This window comes from Arachis hypogaea, chromosome 14 (assembly GCF_003086295.3).
Source record: "Arachis hypogaea cultivar Tifrunner chromosome 14, arahy.Tifrunner.gnm2.J5K5, whole genome shotgun sequence".
Lineage (NCBI taxonomy): Eukaryota > Viridiplantae > Streptophyta > Magnoliopsida > Fabales > Fabaceae > Arachis > Arachis hypogaea.
The window spans coordinates 132515711-132543540 of record NC_092049.1 but is presented as its reverse complement, the minus strand read 5'-3'; the positions used below and the strand labels follow the sequence as shown (position 1 = coordinate 132543540).

General features: G+C 33.6%; 3 protein-coding genes across 4 annotated transcripts; 1 reads left to right on the top strand and 2 right to left on the bottom strand.

The window, feature by feature from the left end:
* Positions 1-537: 537 nt before the first annotated feature.
* On the bottom strand, positions 538-5637 carry LOC112744225 (uncharacterized). Of its 2 annotated transcripts, none has more exons than XM_025793780.2 (5): positions 5436-5637; positions 3257-5077; positions 1722-2313; positions 1176-1648; positions 538-1093 (listed from the first exon to the last, which is right to left on the bottom strand). In XM_025793780.2, exons 2-5 carry the CDS (start codon positions 5075-5077, stop codon positions 767-769), a joined length of 3213 nt encoding a protein of 1070 aa, XP_025649565.1. In that variant the 5' UTR covers positions 5436-5637; the 3' UTR covers positions 538-766. The 2 variants fall into 2 exon arrangements, with proteins under 2 accessions (XP_025649565.1, XP_025649566.1); XM_025793781.2 differs by having other exon boundaries at positions 1176-1633.
* Positions 5638-20205: 14568 nt separating this feature from the next.
* Positions 20206-22120, top strand: LOC112744223 (probable 6-phosphogluconolactonase 4, chloroplastic). The gene is made up of 3 exons (XM_025793779.3): positions 20206-20555; positions 20690-20825; positions 21294-22120. Exons 1-3 carry the CDS (start codon positions 20392-20394, stop codon positions 21756-21758), a joined length of 765 nt encoding a protein of 254 aa, XP_025649564.1. The 5' UTR covers positions 20206-20391; the 3' UTR covers positions 21759-22120.
* A 307-nt stretch (positions 22121-22427) lies between these two features.
* Positions 22428-27463, bottom strand: LOC112744222 (uncharacterized). The gene is made up of 8 exons (XM_025793778.3): positions 26632-27463; positions 26079-26170; positions 25296-25993; positions 24701-24771; positions 24490-24579; positions 24210-24404; positions 23755-23926; positions 22428-23076 (listed from the first exon to the last, which is right to left on the bottom strand). The coding sequence occupies exons 1-8, from the start codon at positions 26998-27000 to the stop codon at positions 22913-22915; spliced, it is 1851 nt and encodes a 616-aa protein (XP_025649563.1). The 5' UTR covers positions 27001-27463; the 3' UTR covers positions 22428-22912.
* Between the last annotated feature and the right edge of the window lie 367 nt (positions 27464-27830).

The following is a 27830-nucleotide window of genomic DNA, read 5'->3' as shown; positions in this document are numbered from 1 at the left end:
GTAAGAAACGTTGGGTATGGTATTTTCTTTATGCATTGTTAAATTCATGGGTTAACTCTGATTTTGTGCATTTTCCCCTTCAATGTAGGAGAATCTTCCACACTGTAAATTTTTTATATGGTTTGACAAAATTTTTTCCCATGAAATGCAAGATAGCCAGCATAATGTTGTACTGGAAGAGAGGGTGAAGAAGTTGAAAGATTTGGTAGATGAATTAGAGAAGAAGACTAAGAATATAAGTAAAAGGAGGGAGTGGAGCAGTCATTGGAAAAATGTGTTCTTTTTCATGCTAGGTTTTTTGGTTTGTATTTTTTTAGGAAAGATATAGTTAGGTAGGAAAAGAAGGGAATTAAGTGCTTATTATGTATGGATATATTGTAATTGAATAATTGATCAAAGTGTAATTGCTAATATTATAGTCTGTCAGAATTGTGTAATGAAATTTCCTTTGCCAAATATTAGAATCATATGCATTCACAAAAATAATGTTTCAAAAACCTGATTTAATACAAATCACATCACTCATAATTATCAAAATAGTCTAATAACCATAATTTCATATATTTGAAATCAAGCATCAAAGTTCTAAATATTCCAACAAAAAACTTACTCCTAGCTAGTTTATATCTGTTGCTAGCATCAAAGATACATTCCAAAAGCATAGCTCAAAGTTGCATAAATGCACTACATAACCATAATCTGTTACAAAAGGGTCTTAATAAACTAAACAACATAACTACAATCAGCATGATATCATAGAGCAATATCATTTCTTCTTTTGGAGGTTGAGTCCTGGTGTAGGCATGAACTTGAATATTCTGGCAGCAGTTCCAGAGCTTGTAGCAGCAACTGTTTCCGGAGAGATTCTTGGTATCTGATTCGGATGGAGTGACCTAGGCACTGGAGCAAATGGGGCTGTAGGTGGAGGAGTTAAAGTTGGTGGAGGTAAAGGTCTTGGAGCCGAAACAAGCTTCATAGGAGGTGTTGGGGCAGTGACTGGAGCTACATGAGGTCTCAGAATTTGTTGTTTAGGTCTTGGAGGCCTAAAACTTGTTGTTGATGCAACTTGGTTGGATGAGTTAGTAGTTTGCTCCTAACACAAGACAAAGTAACAAAACAAGTAAGTACATGAATGGCATACAAAGCATCGAATATAATCCAATTTAGAAAGGTACCTGTGGCTGTGGTTGAGGGGCTGAGAGGGTTACTTGTACTTCTTCCTGTGACCCTGCTGCAATGGTGGATCCATTTCCATTACCCTTTTTTTTACCTTTATTCTTTGGTGGGGGTTTAGGCCTTGGTGGTCCCTTGCATGTTTTTGCATTGTGGCCAGATTCGCCACATTTTTGACAGGTAACCTTGAATGTTCGTCGTCCTTTTGTTCCATCACGCACGTCTTCAACAGGGTCCGCCTTCCTTTTTTTCTTCGTGGGGCGGCCTGCAGGTCTCCTAATGATGGGTGGCTCTGGAGATAGTAGTCCAGTCTTCACCCAATACTCTTCTGAGTTGACAGGTTTCATGACATGCTCATAGGTTGCTCTAAATGCATCCATCTTTAGCCAAGGATGCACATATAGTTCTGGCCTATCACACCTCTTTTGAATAGCTGCTAATGCATGAACACATGGTATTCCTACAAAAGAATTAACTAGCATTGACTTTAATACAGCAGAATGCATATCTTAAACTCATGTAAGTCAAATACAATATGTTATGACTACCTGTCAGTTGCCACATATTGCAGGTACAAGTATGCCTTCCAAGATTAACACCAACCTTCTTTGAATGTGTCTGCACCTCAAACACGTTACGATCATTGTCACCAGTCCATTGAGCCGTCCAGAATTTAGTATCCTTCATAAGGTCCTCCAATTTCCTTTGCTGAACTGGTGCCAGTACTCCAGTGTAGGTGCTTAGAATCTTCTTGTGTTTTACCATTCTCCTCATCAAGTAGCAACGAAGCTCCTCCAACATGGTGAGAATAGGCTTTCCCCTATAGTGGTTAATTTTGGCGTTCCAGACCTCACTCATGTTGTTGGTCACGTTGTCAAGTTTTGGCCAATGACTAAAATAAGATTTGGTCCAGCAAGAAGGTTGAAACTTTGCAAGATATGCCCATGCTTCTTCGTTCATCCTCTTTAGCCTCTGCATATGATGTTGGAACTCTGCATCTGTACTACTCTTTGCACATGCCCACACTATATTTTTTAGTTGTTTATCCTTGAACTTCCCAATAAAATTCTTCCAAATGTGTCTTACACAATTCCTGTGGTGTGCATTTGGCATCACCTCATGCAAAGCAGGCAGTAAACCCTGAAGAAGGCATCAAAATGAACAAACACATATACAGACTTTTTTAATAAAATCATAGATCAGACAGTAAGATCCCCAAAAAATTTATTTATCAGACAAATAAGCCCCTAAGTAAATTATTTATCAGACAGATTAGTCCTTAGTAATATAATTTGACAGTCATCTAGACCCTTTCATCCACCCGAAACCTTATTAGAACACTATTTCATATTAACTTCACCTAAATTCAATTCAAATATAATGACATCAATTCAAATTTAATTACTACAAATAGTACAATTCAAATAAAAGACAAGAGCATAAGAGACTTATAATCAATTACACTAATTCAAATGTCACGCATTCCACTAATAATATTTGCCAATAATATCACATGAACAGTAACATGCTCTTTATATAACATGAATAGTAACATGCTATTGTACATGCTCTTTATATAACATGAACAGTAACATGCAATTATAACATGAATAGTAACATGCTATTATATTATGCAACAATGTACATGATATTATTAGGTGAAGAAGTAACATGCTCTTTATATATGCCAATAATATCACATTAATAGAAACACACTTTTTTGTATGGCACGCTTCCTCATCCAATAAATATGCAACAATATAAAGATTAGCTTGAGACATGATTATATATACGCAGAAAACAAAGTGGAAAAATTAATTTACGACCAAATTTCAGTATAACTTGTGATATTGAAATAAAAGAAGCAGTATTAATTATTAACCAACCAGATTTTAGGATAGAAGAGAAAATACAAGTAAGCGTTAACATTCACAAATATAATCACAGTAAGCATTAACAACAATTATAACAATTCTATGCAACTATTATAACAACAATTCAATTCAAATGCAACCACACCAACCCAAATTTAATCACAGCAAGTAAAATAAAGTCAAATACAATCAGTGCAATGGTTATTTACCTTTTGTTGATCCGAGATAAAATTCCATTCTTCTGTTGAGCAGTTACCAATATCTTCTTGAAGAAGTTGTAAAAACCACTTCCAACTTTGTTTTGTTTCACTGTCAACCACCGCATAGGCAATCACATAGAAGTGATTGTTTGCATCTTGAGCTACAGCAGACAACAATTGCCCCCCATAATATCCTTTCAAGTGACATCCATCCAACCCAATCAGTGGTCTGCAACCAGCCTTAAACCCCCTTTTACACCCCTCCAGACAAATATACAGTTTGCTAAACAATGGCGGTGAACCAGGAATTGTGGGGGTTGTTTCCAGCAATGCAGTGCTGCTAGGATTACTTCTGTGTATTTCAGTGAGATAATCTCTCAACTTTCCATACTGAGCCCTCTCATTCCCAACATACCTTTCCCTAGCAACCCTTAAAGCTCTATAAATCATCTTGTCACTGCACACCACATTAAAGTCTATCTTAATATGATCAAAAGCTTCGCCATGAGTCATGTGAGGTTGGGTCAATAACCTCTTCTCTAATTTATCAGCCACCCATTTCTGATCAGCCATGTTAGACCCGAATTCCCTAGCACAAGTATGTTTAGGCTCATACGTCTTAATCTGGTAGCACCCTCTAGCACTATTCCAGGCACAATAAATCAGCCAGGGACATTCATTATCATCACTGCTAGGGACAATAGCAGTTCCATTCTCTCCAGAATTATCCACTTCTGCAGCATCAGTCTCTTTCCTTTTAGCCTTACATTTAGCCTTGAACTTTGCCTTTGCAATCATAGCCTTCTCTTCCCCACTTGCACACTTGCATCTAACTCTTCTATTATCATTTTTAACATAAAAAATCCTCCTTCCTTCAGCAATAGTATAGTCCTTTAAGGCATGCTTGAATTGATCCAATGTGGCAAACTCCATGTTCAATTGGAGTTGAACATCACCAAAGTCTGCTTCCTCATTGAATTGGGGCCAATCAAAATCATCTCCCTCATTGTCTGATGATTGAGGTGTATCAAACCCCTCTGACTCAAATCCTAAACCATCAGACTCATCACTAAAGATATCATCCCCTTCCTCTGCTATACCCGGTCCAACACCAAATTCTGACCTACCAGTAGTAGGACTAGGCCTAGCAGTAGGAGTAGGCCCAACAGTTATATTGGGCCCATATTTGTCATTGGGCCTAGTAGTCTGTTTAGGCCCACCTTTCTTCCTTGCATTATCCTTTTTTCCAACAGCTTTCTTTTTACCCTTCTTATCTCTGTTGCCACCTTTTCTCTTTGTTTTCTTCATGAGTTCTTCATCTTCAAAGCTATCATAGCTATCATTGGTGTCATCCTCAAATCCTGGAGGTGGGGGTTTATACGCCTCGTCTTCAGCACTTTCATAGCTATCATAGCTATCGTTGTCAGAAATTGGTTCATCAGACAAGACCTCGGCCTCACTATGCTCATCAGTATCATCGCTATCCTCAAAATCAACATCTTCCATAATTGGATGATCAAAGAACAGACACAATTCATCCGTCTCTCTGTCCTCCCTCTTTTTGTCACACATCTCTCTGATTTCCTTATCTCCATATATAGGATGTAGGCCTGCTTCATAACTAGGAGCTGTTGGGTCATACCAATACATCTTTTTGTATGCATGGTAGCCAAGTTCTTCAAACATTTTCTTCAAATCAAAATAATTCACTAAATCAAGATCCAAAGGAGGAAATCTCTTTACATTCCCATTAATGTAAAGTAGTTCACCCTTGTTATCTTTGACAAAACTCCCCCCATGTTGAAAGACAGGGATAACCCAATCAGTCATCTGTAATCCATAAACATGGAATAAAATGTCAAAACCAGAACACAAACTTATACAGAGCAATTTCATATTAAACAACAACTGCTCAAACTTTAATTTCCTAATTGTGATAACTAGATTAATTAATGTATAAAGTGTATTTACCACAAAATATTGAATCTTTTTAATGTTAAACTCATATATGCATGCATTACGTCACTTATCAGTAACTGATTTTCATAATAATGAAGAACTTAAAAACACTTTCTTCAGTAACTAATTTCTTTTGCCAGAAACAGATACACAAGGTAAACACATTCGAACAATTGCAACGATGATCAACTATACCATCCGCATCATAATAGAGAAAAGATATACTAACCTGACCGGTGAAGACCGATAGACCGGCAAAACCTTCTTCTACAATAACTTCGTTTGGTACAAAGTCTTGAGTCAACAATGTCAGCGAGGTCGTCGGAAGACTGACTACCGATTCACGTGGTGGTGGCTTTCTTTGTAAAACCTAGGGGAAGAGAGGGTGCTGGTTGTAATTTCGTTTTGGGGGAGGAAGACAAAAATGGACCTTTAAAACCACTCAGCTAACGAAACGACACACACCCTTATGTCCTACTCCCAAAACGACGCGTTTAGCATCATTCAGAATAGGGACCAATTTGTCTTGATTGAACATGTGGCACTTAACGGCTGACTCATCACCTGAACGTGACACGTTGGACTCTACCGTTAGAATTTCACGGAAAAAACCAACAAAAGGACTAAAATGACGGACGTTTACAAAAGTTGGGGACTAATTACATAATTAAATTTTGTTGGGGACCAAAACGTCCACTTAAAAATTCTTTGGGGACCAATTTGGGTAAATACTCTAAATAATAATAATAATAGTTTATTTATTTATTTTTTATCTAGTAATAATATATAAAAAGAGAATCCAAAATGTTATATTAAAAGTTTAACACATAATATTTTATACTATTGTCACATCATGCTAATCTTGCCATTAGCAATCTCTCATTTACTTATGTTTATTCCATTTTGTCATATTAATAAGGGTTATCTAAGTCAATAGAATTTGATAATTAAAGATAAATATTAGTTCTTATGTTATAACTGATATATCATTTACTTAAGAAATAGAAATTAACAATACTTAAATCTAATTATTCACAATTTATACTTATACAATTGTTTATCGTCGTTGTTATAATATTTTTTTTTATCAAAGATGATTGCATAAACATAATTCAAATAATTCTTTTGAAAAGTTTTTGGGTAAATAAAAGAGGAAATTGCAAAAGTTTAATGAAAAAAGTGAAAGTACAATTTCACTCTTTAATAAGAGTTATAATTATCTTTTTTATTAGAGAAGAAAGCTAAGAAATTACATAAAACCATACAAAATTATAATCAATTGTATAAAGACAACTCAACTAGTTTTTTTAGAAAAGCTTTTTGGGAAAATATAAAGAAAAGATTGCAAAAATTTAATGATAAGTAAAAATATAATGTTATTTTTTGATAAAAATTTCGGTTATTTTTTACTTAATTTTAGAAGAAAAACTACGAAATTACATGAAAACATACAAAATTGTAGTCAACGCAAAAATTTTAGAAAAGATGTTCACCTTCGTTGATAATAATTATAATGATTATTTTTTTTACAAAGAAAACTAAAAAGTTATATGAAAATATACAAAGCTATCTAGCAACTCAAAATTTTACATTAGCTAGTAGAGAAACTTAATATAAAAACCTTTAGAAAAACGTATTATTTTTCACAAATATTCAAATTCGTAATTTACAAATACACATATACTGAGATATAAGCCAAATTAAATCATGTCTTATCTCGTCTAGATATAAACAATTTTAATTTATTTATACTATAAACAAAATATGTAAAAAGATGAAAATTAGTAAATATTTATGCTACAAATTACCTATATCCATAAATAAAATATTTAAATTATTTATTTTAAAAAATCTCCAAATTTACCAATAATAAAAATATTTTAAGATGCATCAAAAGTAGTCGACGGTCAAATATATTCTCAAAAAAAGTAATAGAGATAGAACTTTGATACGAATATTTTGTAATATGATTATAAAAGTGAAATATTTATTATAAAAGTGAAATATTTATATCATTGAAATTCGGTGATTTGACATTGAGTTAAAATTATTTGGTGATTTTTTGGTTAATGGCCAAAAATATCTTTTAAAAAACAAAAAATATAAAAATTAAATTTTGGTTTTTTCATGCAAATTCTAAATAATTATTTAATATTTTTACAAAAAAACTGGATAAATATATAAATAATTTGTTAAATGTAAAATCCAGTTGTCATTTATAAAAGAAATTGATATTTTTATTTTTTTATCACATTTTAAAAATATTTTTATCGTTAACAAACTTAAAAATAATTTTATCAGTCATTTAATAATTTGAAGATATTTTTAACAGTATATTCTAAATTTGAATAAAATTATTTTTATTTTTAGATTTTAAACTGACGAATATACGAAAATCTACTTAGATAACAATTTTGATTCTTTCCTAATGTTTGCATTTGAGAATATGTGTATGTGATGTAATATATGAAAATAAATGCTTAAAGAATTCTAAAATTGTATCAAAATTAACAGACTTTTATTATGCTTATGTTATGAGAAGAGTGACAAAAAAAATAAATGTATTATTCAATATATGGAATAAAAAAAATATTGTTTTAGGTAAATAATTTAAAATTGGAAATTGAAGATAAAATAGGTTATTTTAGGAAGAATAATTTGAAAATTTTGAATAAATTTTTACAGTTTAATTAGTTTTGTTATTAGTTTAATACGTAGTTGTAATTAATTATAGTAGGAGTACATACGGAGTACGTAAGACATACAAATATATATTTTTTTTAAGGTTTAATTACTCTGTTGGTCCCTATAGTTTTACCAAATTTTTAATTAGGTCCCTATACTTTTTTTCCTTTTAATTGAGTCCCTACACTGCTTTAATTTTGTAATTAAGTCCTTCCTAGTATAAAAAATATTAGAGTTAACTGAATATTTTTTCGTAAATTGAAGGTACTTATAATTAAAAACTTAATTAAATCTTTGACCGCATGTATTTTGGTAAAAATATTATGTTAATTTTAATATTTTTAACATGAAAAGGACGTAATTACAAAATTAAAAATACTGTAGGGATCCAATTAAAAAGAAAAAAAGTATAGGGACCTAATTAAAAATTTGGTAAAACTATAGGACCAACAGAGTAATTAAACCTTTTTTTAAAGATTCTTGAGGATATTAGAAAATATCATGCATTATACTCATTTCTTCAATTTTTTTTTTCATCTTACTAATACTTAATGTCTTGTTAATACTTAAGTCTCAGTGATATTGGTGGTGTTGCTTCTTTCTCCTTGAAATTATACAATGAGAGAAGATTCGAACATGTGTGCGAAACTACTTCTCACAAATGGTTAATCACTACGGCATCCAATTATTATACTGTAACATGTTTTATGTAGGCCATCACAGGTGGCAAAGAAGGGAAACAGTTAAAGAATATGAGTACCTTACATTTTTGGAGACATGGATCTATTTTATTAGTTTGTGAAAATATTTTTTATTTTTATTTTTTAAAAATAATTTTTATTTTTATTTTTTTATATTTTAAAAAATACAATTAATTTATAAAAAAAAAATTTATTTTTAATTATCAAAAATAATAAAAATATATTTGATTGGTTTATTTTTAAAATATATTTTCAATAGTTTAAAATCACGAAATTATATTTATTAAATGTACGATTTTAGCTATTTATTTTATTTATTAAATTAACAATGAATTTTTATACAATATCAATATGAAATAAATTAATATTTTATTATATTATTTTAGAAAAATTTAGTATTTCTTATATATAGTTAGTTTTAATTTGGAGAGTACGTATTTAATACTAAATAAAATAAAAAAATTTAATAAATACATATTTTAATTTTAATTAAAATTTTATTTTTTTTTACTTATTATGGTCAAATAAAATAAAAAAAAACTTTCCTTTTCAAGAGATATACGTATAAATTAAAAGTAAACAATAGATATCCTAATAACAGCGAAAGGCGGAAAAAATATTACACGGAGGAATGTAGCATGAAAAAAAACATATAAAAATGAATAGCAAAAATTCAAATCTTTGTCCCAAAACAAAAAATCCAGTGATTTAGTTTAAAAGCATTTTCAAAAGATAGTGTTTTTATTTTTTTTTTAAATATTTAATCAATCATATTTTTATACCTTATTTTCAATGAAAACGCTTAAACCAATCAAGCACTTAAGTTGTCATTGTTCTTTTAAGATGGCCATGGGAGCATGTTTTCTTTTAACTTTTTTTTTATTTTAGTCCCTTGTGCCCAAAAACATAACAAGTTGAATCATATTATCCTCTGCTTTTGCTCTTACTGCACGTTACCAAAATTATTAAAGTTAAATTTTAATGATATGAAAATATATGATCGATATCTATGAAAAATAGTTAAATCCGTGTATAGCAATTAAATTCAAGTTACAATTTTTTTTTAAATAAAAATTGACTACTATTTCACCCCCATATTGCATGTAACAACTATCGACATCAATTAACAACAATAAATCACAGATTAAGCTACACGAATCAAATGAAATGACACATCCTTATATTGTAATCAATCCATTAAAATGATAATACTTTAACAATAGGGATACAATTTTTGTTTTTTTCATTTTTAAAGAAGTAATATTATGAATTTATAGTGAAAAAGGAGAATAGAAACAGGGCCATGTCTTTAGGTTGCCTCTAGAGTTGGAAGTGAGTCAAGCCAGCTCATGAGCTAGCTCGAGCTCGACTCGTTAATAGTTTGATAAGCTAAGCTCGTGAGCTAGTGAGCCAAGCTTGAGCTTGGAATTGAGCTCATAAATTAAATGAGCCGAGCTTGAGCTTGGATAAGCTCAGCTCATTAGCTCATGAGCTGACTCGATTATATATATATATAATTATTAATACACATATCCTATATGCATTTAATCTATACTTTTAATATTATATATATACATATGAAATAGTACTATATATATATATATATGATCTTAATTATTTAAAATTTTATATTTAATTTTTACATATAATTTTTACACATAATTTTGATGTAGGACATAAATAAAAATTTATAATTTAATGATAGATAACCATATATAAAATTGATCTTTTTAAATATTTTATAAAATATATAAGTTATAATTTATTGATATAAAATTATAGATTATGTATTTATGTTTCTATTATTTGAGCCAGCTCGTGAACTTTCGGTGAGCCGAGCTTGAGCTTAAGAAATAGGCTCGATTATTAATGAATCAAGCCGTGAGCCAAACTCAATTTTTGTGAGTCGAGCTTGAGCTTGGTCTAGCTCGACTCAACTTGACTCACTTCCAGCCCTAGTTGCCTCCAAGAACAGCAAGCAAATATGCAGCGATCACCTTCATTTTCCTGTTAGTAAAATATCCCACATCAAATTAAAAAAAAAATGTTACAACAATGATATAACATTTGCTGACTCAAAAACTCTAACTACTGTACAACTTTTATTTAGTTTATTTATTGTAACAACATTTCAACAATGGCCAAAATTAACTATGGAGAAGGGAAAAGAAGAATAAGAACCTGAGATGGCGAATATTCTAATGGCGAGTTCAAAGTTCAAACCTGTCAGTACGTCACTCTACCTAGTAATAGATTTTGGTAGTTGCACTAGGATTTTTTTTTTTTTTTTTGGTGAACTGGGTTCGTTTTATTAGCAACAGAAAAGAAAATTAAAAATGAATTTAAAACTTATTCATAGACTTTTTATTGGGCCTTCTTCAAATCCTAAGGATAAATGGACAATTCCTACATTAATATTGTCGACCAAAACAAAAGGAAAGAAAATACAAACGTAATTACTATTTAGTAACGAATTGAGATTAGTTAAGATAATAAATATTTTCCGACAAAAAAAAAAAAGATAATAAATATTACGTTAGTTCCTAAACCAGAAGTTTTAAGTTAGTAGTTTAATTAGGATAAAAATATTAAAATCTAAAATCAGATATTAGTTAACAAATATAGTTAGAATGAAACTAATTACTTGCTAATTAATACTATCTTTTACGCCATTTTAGTAAAGTTGTTCATTTTCTTTTTTTTTTTTCTAATAATTATCATGAATTTTTACGTGAGAGAAAAGTATACGATGATCACATGCACCTTTCTATATTGGTATAAAATGTGGCTGACCAGTGATTAATCTCGTCTATAACTACTAATGTCTTTGATAATTTAAGCATTCACACTATTAGCGTTGGCCATGTGCCCATGTCAAATACTCAAAATACAAATCAAGTTGGGTTGATCTAGTGATTAGTTCACTAGTTCGCTTAAGCAAGTGTCGGAGGTTTGAATTCCGCCTTGTGCATACAGCAACTCATTGGCCAACGACAAACCCTTGAATAGAGCTCAATACCGCGACGGATTAGTCCTTATCCTGTTGAGTTAAAGAATACCGTGGGAAACAAAAAAAAACTCAAAATACAAAACACCAGCGTTGATATTTTAATTTTAATAAATATCAAATGTGTTTGTACGGTATAATAATAATAATAATAATAATAATAATAATAATAATAATAATAATAAGCTTCTGTTGCGAAAACGCACCACTTTTTATTTTTATTATTGAAATTTTGGTGGTACTTTTTAATAATGTGAAAAGTTAGTGTGTGTATTTTTTTTTGTGGATATCATAAATTTGAAAGTTAAATATGTAGTTTTTAAAATTTTTTTTGTCAGATTTATATTTTGAATTGTTGAAAAATAAAATTTAAATTTAAACATACAAATGAGACCCTTCAATTTGTTTAAAAACGAAAAAAAAAATTCATTTCATCACAAATCGGACTCTCCGATTTATGCACTATCAAAATCTGACATTCCGATTTTTTAAACTCAAACGTCTAATTTGTTATTTAAAATAAAATAAAAAATTTTAAATTCATATAAAAAATACACCAATTAACCATAATATTGGATTATACATTATTTTTTTCAATTCTAAAAAATTAGCCAAAACTCACACCACAATTAATATATGAATATGTGCGATAAATATCTAATTTTTAATTTATATATGAGATATTTTTAATAAAAAATTATTCTTTTACATATTTAACTTTAAATTAAGTCTAATTTATTTTTTATTTATGTGAATACTAAATAAAAATACATTACAAAAAAAAATTCACAAAATAATTACATTAATTAAAAAAATATAGTATACAATAATTAATGTCTTAATTTATATGAAAAATATGCGTACTCATTTTTTTGTAAACAACTAAAATTTTAGTCTATATCTTTAGCATTGATCACTGCACATTCATAAGTTTGTATCTCTGTTCTTGTATCAAATAAAATATAAATATTACTTATATTAAAATTTTTATCCAACTATAAAAAAATATGAAAAAATACAATTAATAACAAAAAGATACTAATTGGTTAATCTGATCATCTCAATTTATCGAAAACATCTCTATACACAACATTAATCATGTAATTCTCTGATACCCCCTCATGATTCTGAATTAAAACCTTTATCCCTTACTTACTCTTAACTCTTAAAAGTGCCCTATATAATGATCTATGTATAAAAATCAGTCTCGGTATACAAACCCAAACCCATTATTTTCAACGTTTGTCCTTAAATCTTATTGATTGTCATACCAAAAGACACTATCAATGGTAATTATTTTCTCCAAAACTTGATTGAAATGCTCTCTTTATTTGGAATCATATTCATTCTTAAAATTAATGTAATTCTTCTTATTTTGGTCCCTATTAGTATTTTGCATTCAACCAAGTGAAGGAATGTTGTAGGAATGTTTTACCATAACCACCCTGACTATAAAGGAAAAAGAAAATCCTCTTTCAGACCCGTTCACAGCCTACATAACTCTGTCATAAGCTTCTTTCTGTTTCACAGTCACCATGCACAATATTGATGATGTTAAGGTCCCTAATTAATGTTATTAGTCATGCATCCTGTAATGATGAGTAATTACTACCAGAAAAAAATTGACATTGGAGAATATTCTTACAAGCTCCTTTCATAAGAATGCATCATATCTTCTATGTCTGACAATGCAAAATTTTTGATATCTTTATCAGACAAAATTAAATCTAACACATTTAAAAAAAAGTTAGATCAACAAACTATATATAGCCATAAAATATTCTTTAAAGTATGAAATACACAACTAAAATAATAAAATTATACTATTTATGTTCAAATGTCTTCGATGTCTATACAGAATATCATCTAAAAAGTTGCAAATAAAATTATAAATAACCTCCTCACATATGATGTAGATGTCCAATTACTTGTTTATTTAAGACATCTATAAATTTCTTATTATTGTGCAATAAACAAAAAAAATAGACATCTTTAAAAGTATTATAAATTACACCATTCACTATTTTTGTGTCTTTAAAATTAGTACAACTCTTATAAAAATATTCAGTAAAAGACAAAAATAATCTCTTTCACTTTCTATAAAAATATGAGTCAATCTACTAATAAAAAAAAAATTTTTTGGTGTTCATATCTTTTAAATTTTTTGCCAAACAAATTTTGTAAAATATTCAAAATATATCAATGTGATTCTCTATACATATTTTTTGTTAGCATCCATCCAAATAAAAAATAATTTTCTTATAAGCAACATTCTATGACAGTGAACTCTTTGACAGTAAACAATATTTTCTATATATTCTAAGTTCTCATAAACAATAACTTATTCACCGGATAGATAGAATAGTAGACGGATAATAGTAAACTCTTTGACTTAAATTTCATAACCAAACATCACATATTGATATATATTCACAATTATAGGGCTTTTTTACGTAAATGCGCATGTAAAATACTTTAATTCCCAAAATGCGCACGGTTTGAAATTCATCCTCAAATATGCACTGCCAACTCGCAAGGAACACACACGAAATGGAAATAGGAGGCATATCATGGGGGGTGTCCGCGAAATGGGTTCTGGCGACTGACACAAACCATTTCAATTGCCTCAACCACGAAATGGATCACCTCAGCCATGGCATACACGAAATGGATCATTTCATCTATGGCACACACGAAATGGCCCATTTCATATATGACAACCACGAATTGGCCAAGTCATGGGAGGCACACACGAAATGGCACTCCTCACGTGTGGTAGACACGAAATGGATAGGCGGGTAGTGAAGGCAGCAACTTCCAATATTACAATTTTCGTACGAGCATGCAGTGGGTGGATTGGGAGGCAATTTATTGTACTCTTGTGAGTGAAGCAATATAAAAGGGGGTGAAGGGAGAGGACCAATTCTAAGGTTAAAAAAAAGGAGAGAAGTAGTGGGGTGTAGGGGATAGTTGTGTTTGTTGGTGGGGTGAACAAAAGTTTTTGTGCTGGAGTAATATTTTTTTTTAATTCATAAAAATGAGTGGAAGTGGAATTAATGTGGAAGAAAACCTTAATAGGTTGGATGAATTTCACATTTCTGCTCATTTACCTGTGAAGGTGAGTTTTTTTAATAAATAAATAAAAATTTGTTAATGATAAAAAAAATTGTTGTAAACTGAATAATTGTATTTTGATGTATTTCAATATCAGCCGGCCCATGTGTTGACTCCACATGGCACACTGGTCGATATTTTCTCTGTGGACGAAGCAGATCCGAGTATGGAGATTAGGAGGCAGATGCTTGAACCGTATCTAAGAAGAGCCGGATTCTATTATGCGTCTTTGATAAAGCGTTTTGAGTACGACAACCCATTGATTAGCGCTCTTGTGAAAAGATGGCGTCTTGAGACCCACACATTCCACCTCCCATGGGATGAGTGTACTGTTACTTTGGAGGATGTTGCCATGCATTTGGGGTTACCAATCGACGGTGAGCCGGTGAGCGGCACTCTAAGGTCATGGAGTAAGTTCCACCAGAGGGATATTTGGCAATGGTGTAAGGAACTCCTCGGTGAAGTTCCTGACGGACATGTTGGGACCACGAAGTATAACATAAAATTGAAGTGGCTCAAGAGTAAACTACAATAGATGCCTCTTGACTCTCCCGAGGACGTCCTCGTACGGTATGCACGTTGTTACATTATGTATTTATTGGGTGGCGTTTTACTTCCTGACAAAGCGAACAACACGGTTCACGTACGTTATCTTCCTCTCCTGGCCAACTATGACGCCATTAGTACATATAGTTAGGGCAGTGCCGTGCTCTGTTGGTTGTATAGAGGCATGTGCCTAGCGACTGATTATAACGTCGAGGAAATGTCTGGCTGTCATACATTGCTGATGTCTTGGATATACTTCAGGCTTCCTTTCTGGACACCAGACGTGACGAGCCCATACATATTTTCGTTAGCTACAACGTAATATATTATGTTACACATCTTCCGTATTTATGACTTGTGTTGTTATTTCATTTGCGTTTTTATTTAAATGTGGTTATGATCATGGTGTTCTTTCATAGGTGGTCGGGCAAGAGAGGAAAGAATGACTACGCCAAGCAACGCTTGCAAAGGCACCGTCTGAGGTTGGACAATTTGAAGGTGGACGAGGTAATTATTCTTGTTGTATGTTCTAGCATGAATTTGTTTTCTCCTTGAAAGTTCGTCTACCTGTGTAAATGACATTTGGCTTTGGTAGTTTATGTGGATGCCATACAGGGATGCACGTATTCTGTCGAGGGTGTCTACGGAATTTTTTGGAGCTCCACATGGGGATTTCTCTATGGCGGTCGTGTCACTGATTCTGTTCCGCTGGATCGAGATTGTTAACATCGATAGAGTCATGCGGCAATTCGGTGGCAAAAAAGGTCCACCAAACCCTCCGTTAAACATAGACATCTTCCATCGCCAATCGGCTCGCAACGAAGATGGATGGTGGCCCATCCGCCTGCAGACATGGTTTGAAGTGTGGGCAAACCGACGGACTATATCATATCGGCTACAGATTGATACGGCAGATACCTTGCAACCCAGTCGTGATTATTATATGTGGTATTGCTCGAGGACAAAGAGGTTTTTGTCATCCCCGGATGCCTTGCATGATCCCCGAGGAGATGACATTCCGCGAGGGGCCCCGGCAGAGTGCGGTAGAACCCCAGTTGTTCAGCTACCAGCAGTTCCACAAGACAGGAGACACCATCGTTCCCGCCGTGGAAGACATCAGGCTGTCAAAGATGAGGAGATGCAGGTCCCAGACTTTTCAGTACAGGATCCACCTCAGGTTAATGCTTGGGATCCACCTCAGGATCCACCTCTTTTGGCTTCCTTACTCTTGAAGTTTGTTGCAAAGTTGGACGCAATATGTCGGACACAGTAAACATTGTGTTCCCAGCCACAACCATCTCGCTCGAGTGCAGCCTTTATAGCTGCATGCCTGTCATAGATTAGTAGAACTCCCGGTTGAGTAGCCACATGTCTCCTTAAGTTGGTCAGAAAGAAGTACCACGCATCTGTGTTCTCCCGCTCCACAAGCGCGAAAGCTATCGGAAGAATGTTGTTGTTTCCGTCCTGTGCTATTCCTATCAACAAGGTCCCCGTGTACTTACCATACAGGTGTGTTCCATCAACTGAGACTAGGGGCTTGCAGTGCTTGAATGCCTCGACACACGATGAGAATGACCAAAATACTTGATGAAACATGACACTTTCACGGTCGAGCGTGTTGCCGACATAGTATGGTCGGGTTTGAAGGTCGACAATTGTACCTATGATGAAAGTGCAAATTCATAAGAACATAATAATTGTTACAAAACAAGTATGCAATCCGAAAAAAGGCTTACCTGGAATGAAAGTTTGCAACGCGTTGAAGTATCTCTGTAGCTGGTTATAAGAATTGTCCCAGTCTCCATAGATTCTAGCTATTGCCTTTTGCTTCGCTAGCCAAACCTTTTTGTAAGACACCTTATATCCGTACGCCAACTCCACAGATCCCTGCAACACCTTTATGCAAATGGTCGCGTCTGCCTGAACCATGGGGAATATGTGCTGGCATATGACATTTGAATCAAGTTGAGCATGATCTTGCAACGTCGCAGATGCCAAACAACTGTGAGGCCCTTGGTATTTTCAAACTTTCCAAAATCTGGACGCCCTCGTCTTCGCAACCCTCACCATCCAGCAACATTGGTCACCAAAAAGTTTGCATCGACATACATACCGAGTATGATCTGACTCCACTACTTTGAATTCTGCACTTCGACGGATGTTTTAGTTCTTAATAGCAAGCATTGCTGCATCTTTATTCAGGAATTTCAAGCCAAGCTTTAGCTCCATTTCACCGGTCAAACCATAGTTACTGGGTATGTCCTCCACATTTGTCAAGTTTATTGGACCAAGACTCAGGTGCAGGTAGTGGTCGGGGTGCTGCTGGAAAGACCTCCAACCCTTGCGACATTTATCGGTTCGACACGAGTTGGGATGACCCTTTCGCCGTCAAGCGGTTAGGTTTTCGGAACAACTTCTGCTTCCTCTCCGCTATCATCCTCAATCTCGTCTTCCTCAGAGGAGTCAGCCAACCCGTCGGCCATTTCTTCCGGATATGCGACATGGACAGTGGGGGAGGGACGTCGGTCAGGAATTTCTACATTCTGGGCAGGGGCCGCGAAGGCGTTAAAGGACGAACTGCGAGCCCTACCAATCTCCAAAAAGGAATGCTTTCACCAGCACCGGAATTTCGCATTTCCTCCACGTTATTCAAACTAGATGAGCTGCCCCCCACATCTTGGAGCTTCACACAAAGTTCCATCGAATAGATGCTTCCAATGCTATGATGATACGAAAACATCATCGACACGTACTGGTCAGATTTAATATGCATTTTCTGATATGTAAACGAACTTGCTACCGTAACTGGCATCTTATAAATCAGCGTACTGATCTCCTTTTTTTCAATCAACCCAGTGTTCATCAGAATCATATTTTTTAGTTGTTGCAGACATGATTGTGGGGGAATCGTTATCCAAAGTGGGTCATCACACATAAAGGTCACTCCCTCAGCTGTATACAAAATTTTTTCGTTGGGATATATGACCACATAAATGTATTCAGATGCCATTATCACACCAAAAAATTGGTGAAAGCAGCTTCTATGAAAATGGAATTTTCGAAGAAGAAGGAAGGGTAGAAGAAGTGAGAATTGGAACTGTGGCTTTAGTTCTGCAGGAGAAGGGTTTTTATAGCCTAGCCGTTGTTCCAATTCGTGTGCAGTACACACAAATTTGTCACATTTCTTATGCAGTACAAGAGACATGGAGTGCCCAAACTCACCTCCGCAGTGCCCCCATTTCGTGCCTGGCGCCCCTGAGTTGTTCCTTCCATTTCGCTGCTGCCACCAAGGAAATGGGCTAGCCATTTCGTGGGAGCTGAACCTGATATGGTTTGCCCATTTCGTGGGCACCTGGAGTGAAATGATGTTGAAATCCATTTCGCAGACGCCGGAAAAGAAATGGAAGTGCGCATTTTCAGAAAAATTTCAAACCATGCGCATTTTGGGAATTAAAGTATTTTACATGCGCATTTAGGTAAAAAAGCCCAATTATAGCAGCTTCAAATTTCATCCGCAACCTATATACTTTGGTTAGAGTTTTCTTTATAAATAATTGTAATTACATGATCATTTTTCTTGTGCACATACTTAAACAAATGTTTAATTGCGCTCATGCGACATCCAAATCCTATCTACTCTCCCATTGCCACCCTATTCACCAACCCACCCCAACCCCACTTTCATGTTCCACCAACTTCTTTATCATATAGATTCTCTTCAATCCTATTCTCCTTCTCTAAATTTTTTCTCTCTTCGGTTATTCCAAAACACAAAAATTGACTTTTTTTCACCTCTGAAATCGTCGATGGCAGAGACTCAGAAGGCGTAACTAAAGATAAAAGGCGTAATTAAAGAAGGTTGGCCGATATCATTTACCCGACCTCTTTAAAGAGATCAGACGTTATAGAGGAAGCCCAGCTCTACTTTCCCAAATGAGTAATTGCTTCCGCAAATGTTTTCACCCCATCTAAAAGGATGATCTTAACAAAATCCCAAAGTAAAGGGAACGGCTATCCACCCAAAAAAGATAGAACTACTCCAAAGGTGGTTAATAACTCTACTATAAATACACTGACACCCATTAAGTATAATTTATGTTCTAATCTACTAAAAAATTTGCCTAAAACCCATGCTAACTTAAGTATCGGAGTCTTTTGTAGGTACCACCCCCCACCTCCTCACGAGGAACTCAAACGGCGGCACCTCGACTCATAAATAAGTCAGACATTGCTTCACAAGGAATTTGGACCTCACATTCAAACCCAACTCAACATTTCAGGTAACTCTCAGAAAAAAAAAACTCAACAATTATAATGATTCATTTTTTTACAAAAAAAAAACTAAAAATTTATATGAAAATATACAAAGTTATCTAATAACTCAAAATTTTACATTCGCTAATAAAGACACTCAATATAAAAACTTTTAGAAAAACGTATTATTTTTCACAAATATTCAAATTCATAATTTACAAAATATAAATATTTTTTTTACAAGTGATAATTGTTAATACAATCATGCTTGTTTAATATAAAATTTAGTATACTTTAATTTTATGAATTTTGTAAGAACTTTAGTCATGTATAAAAATTTTCTTTAAATATCTAATTAAAATACAATTATTTTAAAATAACACAATTAGTATATAATTTAATTTTTATTAAAATAATTATAGATCCACACAATTTATATTAAATTTTGAGTAAAATGATAAATAAATATATGAGAATTTATATTTTATATAAATTAATACTAAAAAAAATATCAATAAAATATTTTAAAATAATAGATATAGACACATTACTTTTAAATCAATCTTTATAATCAGAATAAAATTTTTTAACTTAAACTGTTTTATTCATATTTATTATTTTAAAAAAAAATTATTAGTATTTTTTTTTAAGAAATAATCCGTCTAAAATGTAAATTTTCATAATTACTCTGTATTTTTGTTTTTTCCCCAAAATGAATCAAACCCCTTTTCGCTCTTCTCACCAACCCAACCCCACTTCATGTTCCACCAACTTCTTTTTCACTTAGATTCTCTTCGACCCCATTCTTCACTGAGCTTTCTCTCTCTTGGGTTACTCCAAAACACAAAAGTTGGCTTTTTTCACCTCTGAAATCGTCGATGGCGGAGACCCAGAAGAGCAATGTGGTTGTGGAGGTCTTCGAAGAAGAGGAGCTTGCGGTGTCTCTGGCCAAATACGTCGCTGAGATCTCCAACAAGTTCACCTCTGAAAGAGGCGCTGTCACCGTTTGCTTGTCCGGTGGCTCTCTCATCAGTAATCTCAGGTTAGCTCAAGCTCCCATTTTGATGCGTACCCAACATACAAAATGGAAGCAATTTCTTTTAATTTGATGATTCTTTTGTAAATTTTTTAGATTAAAAATTCGGTAACTTTGGAGGTTTATGTTTGGGGTTTTAGGAAATTGCTGGAACCACCTTATGTTGATTCTATTGAATGGTCTAAGTGGCATGTGTTTTGGCTGGATGAGAGAGTAGTGCCCAAGACTCATGAAGATAGTAACTACAAGCTTGCTTATGATGGGTTGCTATCCAAGGTATATCTTTTTTTTGTTCTTCAATATTTTTCACATGTTTGTTTCTTGTTCATTGGTGTGTTCTGCTGTGAGAAATAAAAAGAAGGTTAGTTCAAAGTATGTGTCTGTTCAAGCTGAAAACCTGAAACCAATGTTCGTATGAATGGATCAAGCGAATGGATCCCTTTGTTGCATAGGATGTTCCCTTTATTGGGTAATGGGTATATTTCTTAAAGTCATGTAAAATGTTGCAATAGAGAGACAAATCGCGTCAGTTTTGATTTTGGTTTATATGGTACTTTCTCAGTCTCTCTTATCCGTGTTATTTTTTGACATATCTTTCGATCATAGATATGTTGATCCAAGGATATACCAAAAAGTGATAGTAACAGATAAAAGGATCGGAGGTAGTGTTTTTATGTATAGTCTTCTTTAAAAAGCTCTATCAATCTGACTCGTTGGTGCTTCGATCGTGGCTCTTCTTGACAGGTGCCTGTTCCTTCCTGCAATGTTTATGCAATCAACGATACCCTGTCAGCTGAGGGAGCGGCTGATGATTACGAGACACGTCTCAGACAGTTGGTCAAGAACGGTGTAATAGCTTCATCACCGGTCACTGGATTTCCCAAATTTGATCTCATGCTGCTTGGTATGGGTCCAGATGGCCATGTAGCATCTTTGTTCCCAGGGCATCCTCTTGTGAAGGAGAATAAAAGATGGGTTACTTTCATCAAGGACTCCCCAAAACCGCCCCCGGAGCGTATTACTTTCACTTTTCCAGTGATCAATTCCTCTGCTTACGCTGCACTTGTGGTGACTGGTGCTGCAGAATCGGTTGCTGTTCACTCTGCGCTGCGTGGATCTCAAAATTCTCCTAAGCTTCCTGTTGCAATGGTTTCACCTGAAGGGGAGTTGAAATGGTTCTTAGACAAGGACGCAGCCTCAAAGCTGTAGATCTTGCAGCCGAGTAGTGCTGATCGTGCACTTTGAAGTTGATCAATGTTTTCACAATAATCTAACCGGAATGAGATTTCCTGCAGCTGAGTAGTGTTGATCATGTACTGTTAATGTTTTCACATTAACTTAAGTTGGATGAGATGTTTTTCTCTCTTAATAATTATATATTTTCCTCTCTTGCATCCTTTGAGGAAGCAAATTGCAGAATGGTGGTGTGAAAATTTAGTAAAAGTAATCCAGAAATATTTAGTGATACCAAGAAAAGTACCTCAGAGGAAGCAATTGATTCCAAGTGGCTCATCGGTTCTCCAACATGTTTGAATGTCTTCTTGAAATACAAATCTTGATTTTAAACTTTCTATGCCTGCATAAAGCATGTAATTGTTATCTTTACTTTCAGTTATTGTTTCTATCCTTTCTTCTCAGAAAACAGAGCTTGAAGCATTGTATAATTAAGCATCAGCTAAAGCACATGTCAACAATTTAGCAGAAGAAATTAGATCATGTGGTGGACAGAAGCTCATAAGCCAAGTAAACTGAATGTATAAAATGTAGTGATATACTGTGCAACTGCTACATAACTATATACAGTATACTATTATCTCAATTTTTCCATTGACAAATCTTTCATTACTCATGTTCATTGCATATTGTCAAGGGGCTATGTTAATCAACAGAGCTTGATATTAAATAACATTAAAAAAAATTATACATTTTAATCCCGCACATTGCATGGATCTAGGTCTAGTAATAATATAATAAGTGAAAACTGTGTTACATCCTCAAGAACTCAAGCCTCACAATTGAAGTTCAATATCACTCTCCACTGCACAAAATAAAAGCATTGGCTATACAAAGTTATCATGACATGGAAAATCACTTGTATAAGAGTATGAATGAATCACTTGTAAAACCAAAATCTCTTTAAGACATGGATTCACATAGTTTGTCTAAACTCAAGCAGCTTTGAACGTGGGAAAGAATATCCGGCCAGAAGTTTTGCGAGTATTTCTGTCCATGCCGCAGATTCTCCGACCATTAGTTTTCCTTGATCGGAACTCCATTGTAGGATGACATCCATGCTTGTGGAAATCATGGAACAATTTGAGAACACACGGATAAGGACTCACATTTACAAAGATGGGGTATGGCTAGGTTCCGTTACTTTGAACTTTAGAAGATTGTGAAGATGAGGAAGAATGCAGCAGAGACTGTGCTGCTACTAACTTGTCCCTCAGCATGACATTGTACTCGTACAAGCTTTGGAGATTCTTCTGAACATCGGACATGTTCATTCTCGAGCCGTCCTTGCATTCTGCATTACATTTGCACACAGGTTATATAGGCTTGAAAGAGGTAATGGTAAATAATTATATTCCAACAAGTTAGAAACAAGCTTCACAAATAATGGATGATAATGAAAATTCTAATAGCTATATAGAGACTAAACTAAACAACTTAGTTGCATAATGTATGAAATTTCTAATTTTAGTATTGAAATTGGAAATAATGCAAAATATTGGTATATTAAGTTTTAGGCATGGGACTTGCTTTGACTAAATGTTACAACAAAAAAAACTCAAATAAATAGCATTATTACATCAAGTTAGTTATAATAGTTATAACAGATGATTTAGTTATATTAGTTTTTTTTTACACCCATGATCTGTTAACCAGCTCAACCAAATAACTTATCCTATGAAAATTAGATATGTTATAGAACAGCTATAAAGAAGCCTTTGTTTCTATTAGGTAGGGTTAGCTATATGAATCAACTACACTGTGGTATAATATATTATGGATAGTGTCAAGCTATTATAATATAAAGTCCTTGATCGCAATATTTATGACATTGCAACAGGTCATAAGAGTATATTAATATATTACTATTATAGTTTAATATGTGCACACCATATTGTCACAATACCACTTCTCCTAAACAAGGGTGTCAATGTCGCCTAATAAGTATGCCTGGTATGAAATGAAATTTTACCTAGTGAAGGTGGAGGAGGAATGAAGTTATCATCAACAATTGAAGACTCGTGCGATTGAGAAGATTGAGGCCGATGAGGATCATTGTGTATATCAACATTATGCTGTTTTTCCATATTTTCAGGTTGCAGGTTTGAACCATTTGCAGATCCAACTGGTCTGAAGCTCTGTGACTGAAAGATGAAATCAACAAATCCTTGAATCAATGCAGGGCTACTTTCCTCTTCTTTTTATTATATTTTATTTATAAATAGAGAAAAAGATAACTGCATAACCTATACCATATGCATTGAGAGAATAAGTCTCAATCAGTAAAAATTGGATATTAGTAAAAACACCTCGATGCATTAGGATCTCGATTATTCATTTAAGATTTAAGATCCAATGTGAAAGAAGATGCAGCTGCAAAATCAAACAAAACTGAAGATTGTGCAATGTGCATGGTAAAAGCTTTACCATGGTAGCAGGTTGGTCAGGTTTCTTGTAGAAACTTATAGAACTTGTTTTGCTTTGCATCCTTCGTTTACGCGACGATGCACTACCACGAACTGAATGCAGCATAGTCCCGCTACAACAAGGATCTGTTTCGGAGTTCTTGTAGTCATCTTCAATTGTAGGGCAGCCATAAGTGAACATCACATATTTCCTCAACTGATACCAATTAAGAAGGCTAAAATTTAGCAAAAGAGAAACAGTACAACTTCAAAGAACTTTCACTATTCAGCAAAGAATTTACTTTGTCCCAGTGTTCTTGTGCTTTACGCCGATTTCTAATAGTCCGCATAACGTTGTCTTCATTTCTGAGTTTCTTTATCCTATACTCACACTAGATTTAAACAAAAGTCAGGACTACATTGGAATATAAGCATGAAAAAGTTATGAATTGACTGCTAAGAAATAAAGAAATAAAACTAAAATTCAAGAGGATACAGGATTGAAAATTAAACCTGTATCAGCAGGTAGAAAAAGATCCCAATGCTAATGCAATACAGGCCACCAAGATCCGCAAGGAAGCTCACTGCAAATGGAAACGAAAAATAATGAAATTATTAATATATTCTGAAGCTACATTGAACATTCAGACAGAGGGGAAATGAGAATTTGATATTGCCTCCAAAATAGTTCGTTTAGATAACAAAACTTTTCAGAGCAGTTCAGTAGTGTCTTTCGAGAAAAAAGTCAAAGAACCATGTCTCCATTAGGTTATCTTTATTCATGCATGGCAAAGTGATGTATTTGCTGTCGATTAGGCCAAACCAATACATAATACACATAGCTAAGTAGTTTGACATGAGGGCAATTTCTCTTTTCAGATTATAGAGACAAATTATTCTTTGTTTAAAAAATAAGATATCAAATGAAAAGGAATCTTAAGTGGTTGAACTTGAAGGCAAAGAAGTTGATAGCATCTAGTAAGACAAAGAATTAGAAGAGATACTATTGATAATTTGAGTACTTCAAATAAGGAATTAGAGAGAGTAAGTCAAGTTTAATTAGTTTCAAAAGTAAGTTCTTACGAAAAATTGTAAACAGATAGCTTACCAGGACCCAAAATATTCTCCTTGTCGATTTCCACAACATAAGCAGAGAGAAAATTGATGTACAATGTAGTGTTAACTAGGCCATCAACAGAATTTTCAAGTGATGCTTGAAGTTGATTTCTGTCACGAGAAACCGAACCTGGGAGGAACTCGTGAAATAAAGGCTGTATGAGCTTTAGATCGTGTAAATTACGGTATATTCTAGGGAACAAGTTAAACTTCAGAATATTTGATTCTCTCCCTCTGAATGTAACAGGGCTATTGTCAAAATTGCTTCCATTCTTTAGTGTTCCATTAACAAAACTAACATGTTTTTTAGTATCATCAGATGCAGATAGCTTGAACTCAAAACCAACAGCAGTGGCAGGAGAACTTGGAAGATCAACAAACTGCCATGAAATATACATGTTATCAGGGATAGCTCTGCACTTTTCACACTTTAATGCTATAGTTGGCCCCTTGCTTGAGTTGTAACAAGTGTAGTTCACTAATGTTGATAGTGAAAGAACTCTCTCATCAACGAAGCCAGGATTCCCCGTAACTAAAGTACCGAGGCCACGTAGATTTGCACAGCTCATACTAGATATTGTTGTTATATTGAAATCCAAGTGACTGATAAATGAAGCTAATTCTGGTCCATTTGTTGCTCTTATATTATGCACCTCAATTGATCTCTTTGATATGATCTGGTATAGCAACCTGATAGAGGATTGAGTCAAAATGAAGACTTCACTAAGACATGCTAAAATTTTTTGGAATAAGCTATAAGTTATCAGGGACTCACGCAGCAAATAGACCAATAAAAAGTATCCAACTTGCTATGGAGAAAGCTCCGCCAAGTTCTGTTTTGCGTTTGGTAACTACTTTTTGATCGTCCTACAAGGGAAAAAATAGCACTAAATAAAGCAACTTCCAATTTTTTGTACAAAAAGTTAATACTTCTATATGTGCCTTTGATGACTAGAGCACTAGAATAATGGTTAGTAGCATCAAAAATATGATATAGCTATCAAATTGACAATGAGAGCATGCCTATTTTGTGATGCTGATCCATGAATAGCTGCAAGTAGTCTTGTCATGAAGCTAGCAATTTTAGAAAAGATGAATTAAAAATTTGAACCAACAAATTTAGCTTATCCCATAGATAAGTACATGAAAATATGAGGTACACCCCAATAGAATACCAGCATAGCAGCATCAACAAGAATAAAATTAGGCATCCAGACAAGGCTAATATATTCCACTTACTAGAAGTAGTAAATAAATCATCTCCAAATCAAATCAAATAATCACTTTTTTTCCCCACCCCCAAATAGAAAAAGGAACTCAAAACTAACCAGCCAGTGTCTTGTGGCAAAGCAAATATCCAACCGGCTAATCCACCACCTGATTTGGAACCACACATTGCGGCCATCACCAAGCTTCATGAACCTAAGGAAAAAGCACATAATTAGCCAAGAAAGAAGCATCACAAGTGTTCCTTCCAAGAACACAGCTTGTGACTGTGTGAACTTCTTGATTCTGTCAAAGGCAAAGAGTGTCTCAGGGAAGCTGAGAGCATAGTAGTCAACACCAGAATTTGTTGTTATGTCGGAGCCTGAAGAAAAAAGGGTGCAACTTTTTGCAGTGTTGTTCAGAACATAGCCAGGGATGCATGCACACAAGCTGCCATTGTAGGTAATTGAATTTGCTGGGCATGACGCCATTGAAGGAGGTTGAAGAATTTTGAGATTTGAGATCTATCTAACTATCCAGCTACCCTTTTGTAAAGATAAGCTTTTTATATTTATTTGTGGGTACCCAAATTGGGAAGCACCATAAAAAAGTTGAATTTAAGTAGAATTTTGTGTTTTAAGAGGAAAAGCGGAAAAGGGGTTCATGATGATGATGAAAAGATTGTGTCTTTATTGTTTGGTTGCTGCAACTGAATAATTGGTAAACAGAACATAACCAAAGCCAATGAATGTGTCTGTTTTTGTGTTTGCTGAAATGAAAACAGTGTGTGGTGGTGAGAGAAAGGGAGAAGAAGTGAATGGAATGGGGAAGAAAGGAATTGAAGTCTCTTGAGTTTATTTGTTGCTTTTTAGTTGGGTTTTGTTGTGTTATTTCTTTTTCTTTTATTTACTTTTGTTCTTGTTCTTGTTCTTGTTTAGCTACCTACAGTGTCATAAAAGAATTTTATTTTTATATTTCAAGGTATTAAAGTTTTTAAATTATTTGGGTATCAAGAATAATTTTTTTAATAAAATATTTTTACTTTTAGCTTCTTAAGTGTTAAGCAATAGTTAGTGTTTCTTTTGCTTTTATTTTTTAATGGTGGTTTAGGATGTATTTGGAAAGACAGTAAGATTTGAATTGTTTATATAATAATTTTTACATAATTAATTATGTTGAAATAAATTTATATTTAATCAACTGATTTTTTTTTTCAAAATAATTGTTTCTCTTTGGAAAAAATTGATAAAATATAATAAAATAACTTTTAAATTATATTTAATATTTTAACATTTAGAGTATTTGATAAAATTTTAATACA

Excerpts from the sequence above, each read along its gene's own strand:
- LOC112744223 (XM_025793779.3), top strand. The coding sequence starts at position 20,392 with ATGGCGGAGACCCAGAAGAGCAATGTGGTTGTGGAGGTCTTCGAAGAA. Across the intron at positions 20,556-20,689 it reads TCTCTCATCAGTAATCTCAG|GAAATTGCTGGAACCACCTT; the intron begins GTTAGCTCAAGC and ends TTGGGGTTTTAG. Across the intron at positions 20,826-21,293 it reads ATGATGGGTTGCTATCCAAG|GTGCCTGTTCCTTCCTGCAA; the intron begins GTATATCTTTTT and ends TCTTCTTGACAG.
- LOC112744222 (XM_025793778.3), bottom strand. The coding sequence starts at position 27,000 with ATGGCGTCATGCCCAGCAAATTCAATTACCTACAATGGCAGCTTGTGT. Across the intron at positions 24,405-24,489 it reads CACAAGAACACTGGGACAAA|TTGAGGAAATATGTGATGTT; the intron begins GTAAATTCTTTG and ends AATTGGTATCAG. Across the intron at positions 23,077-23,754 it reads TCCTCCTCCACCTTCACTAG|AATGCAAGGACGGCTCGAGA; the intron begins GTAAAATTTCAT and ends AATGTAATGCAG.
- LOC112744225 (XM_025793780.2), bottom strand. The coding sequence starts at position 5,077 with ATGACTGATTGGGTTATCCCTGTCTTTCAACATGGGGGGAGTTTTGTC. Across the intron at positions 2,314-3,256 it reads TTATCTCGGATCAACAAAAG|GGTTTACTGCCTGCTTTGCA; the intron begins GTAAATAACCAT and ends TGCCTTCTTCAG. Across the intron at positions 1,649-1,721 it reads CAATATGTGGCAACTGACAG|TTAATTCTTTTGTAGGAATA; the intron begins GTAGTCATAACA and ends AGTCAATGCTAG.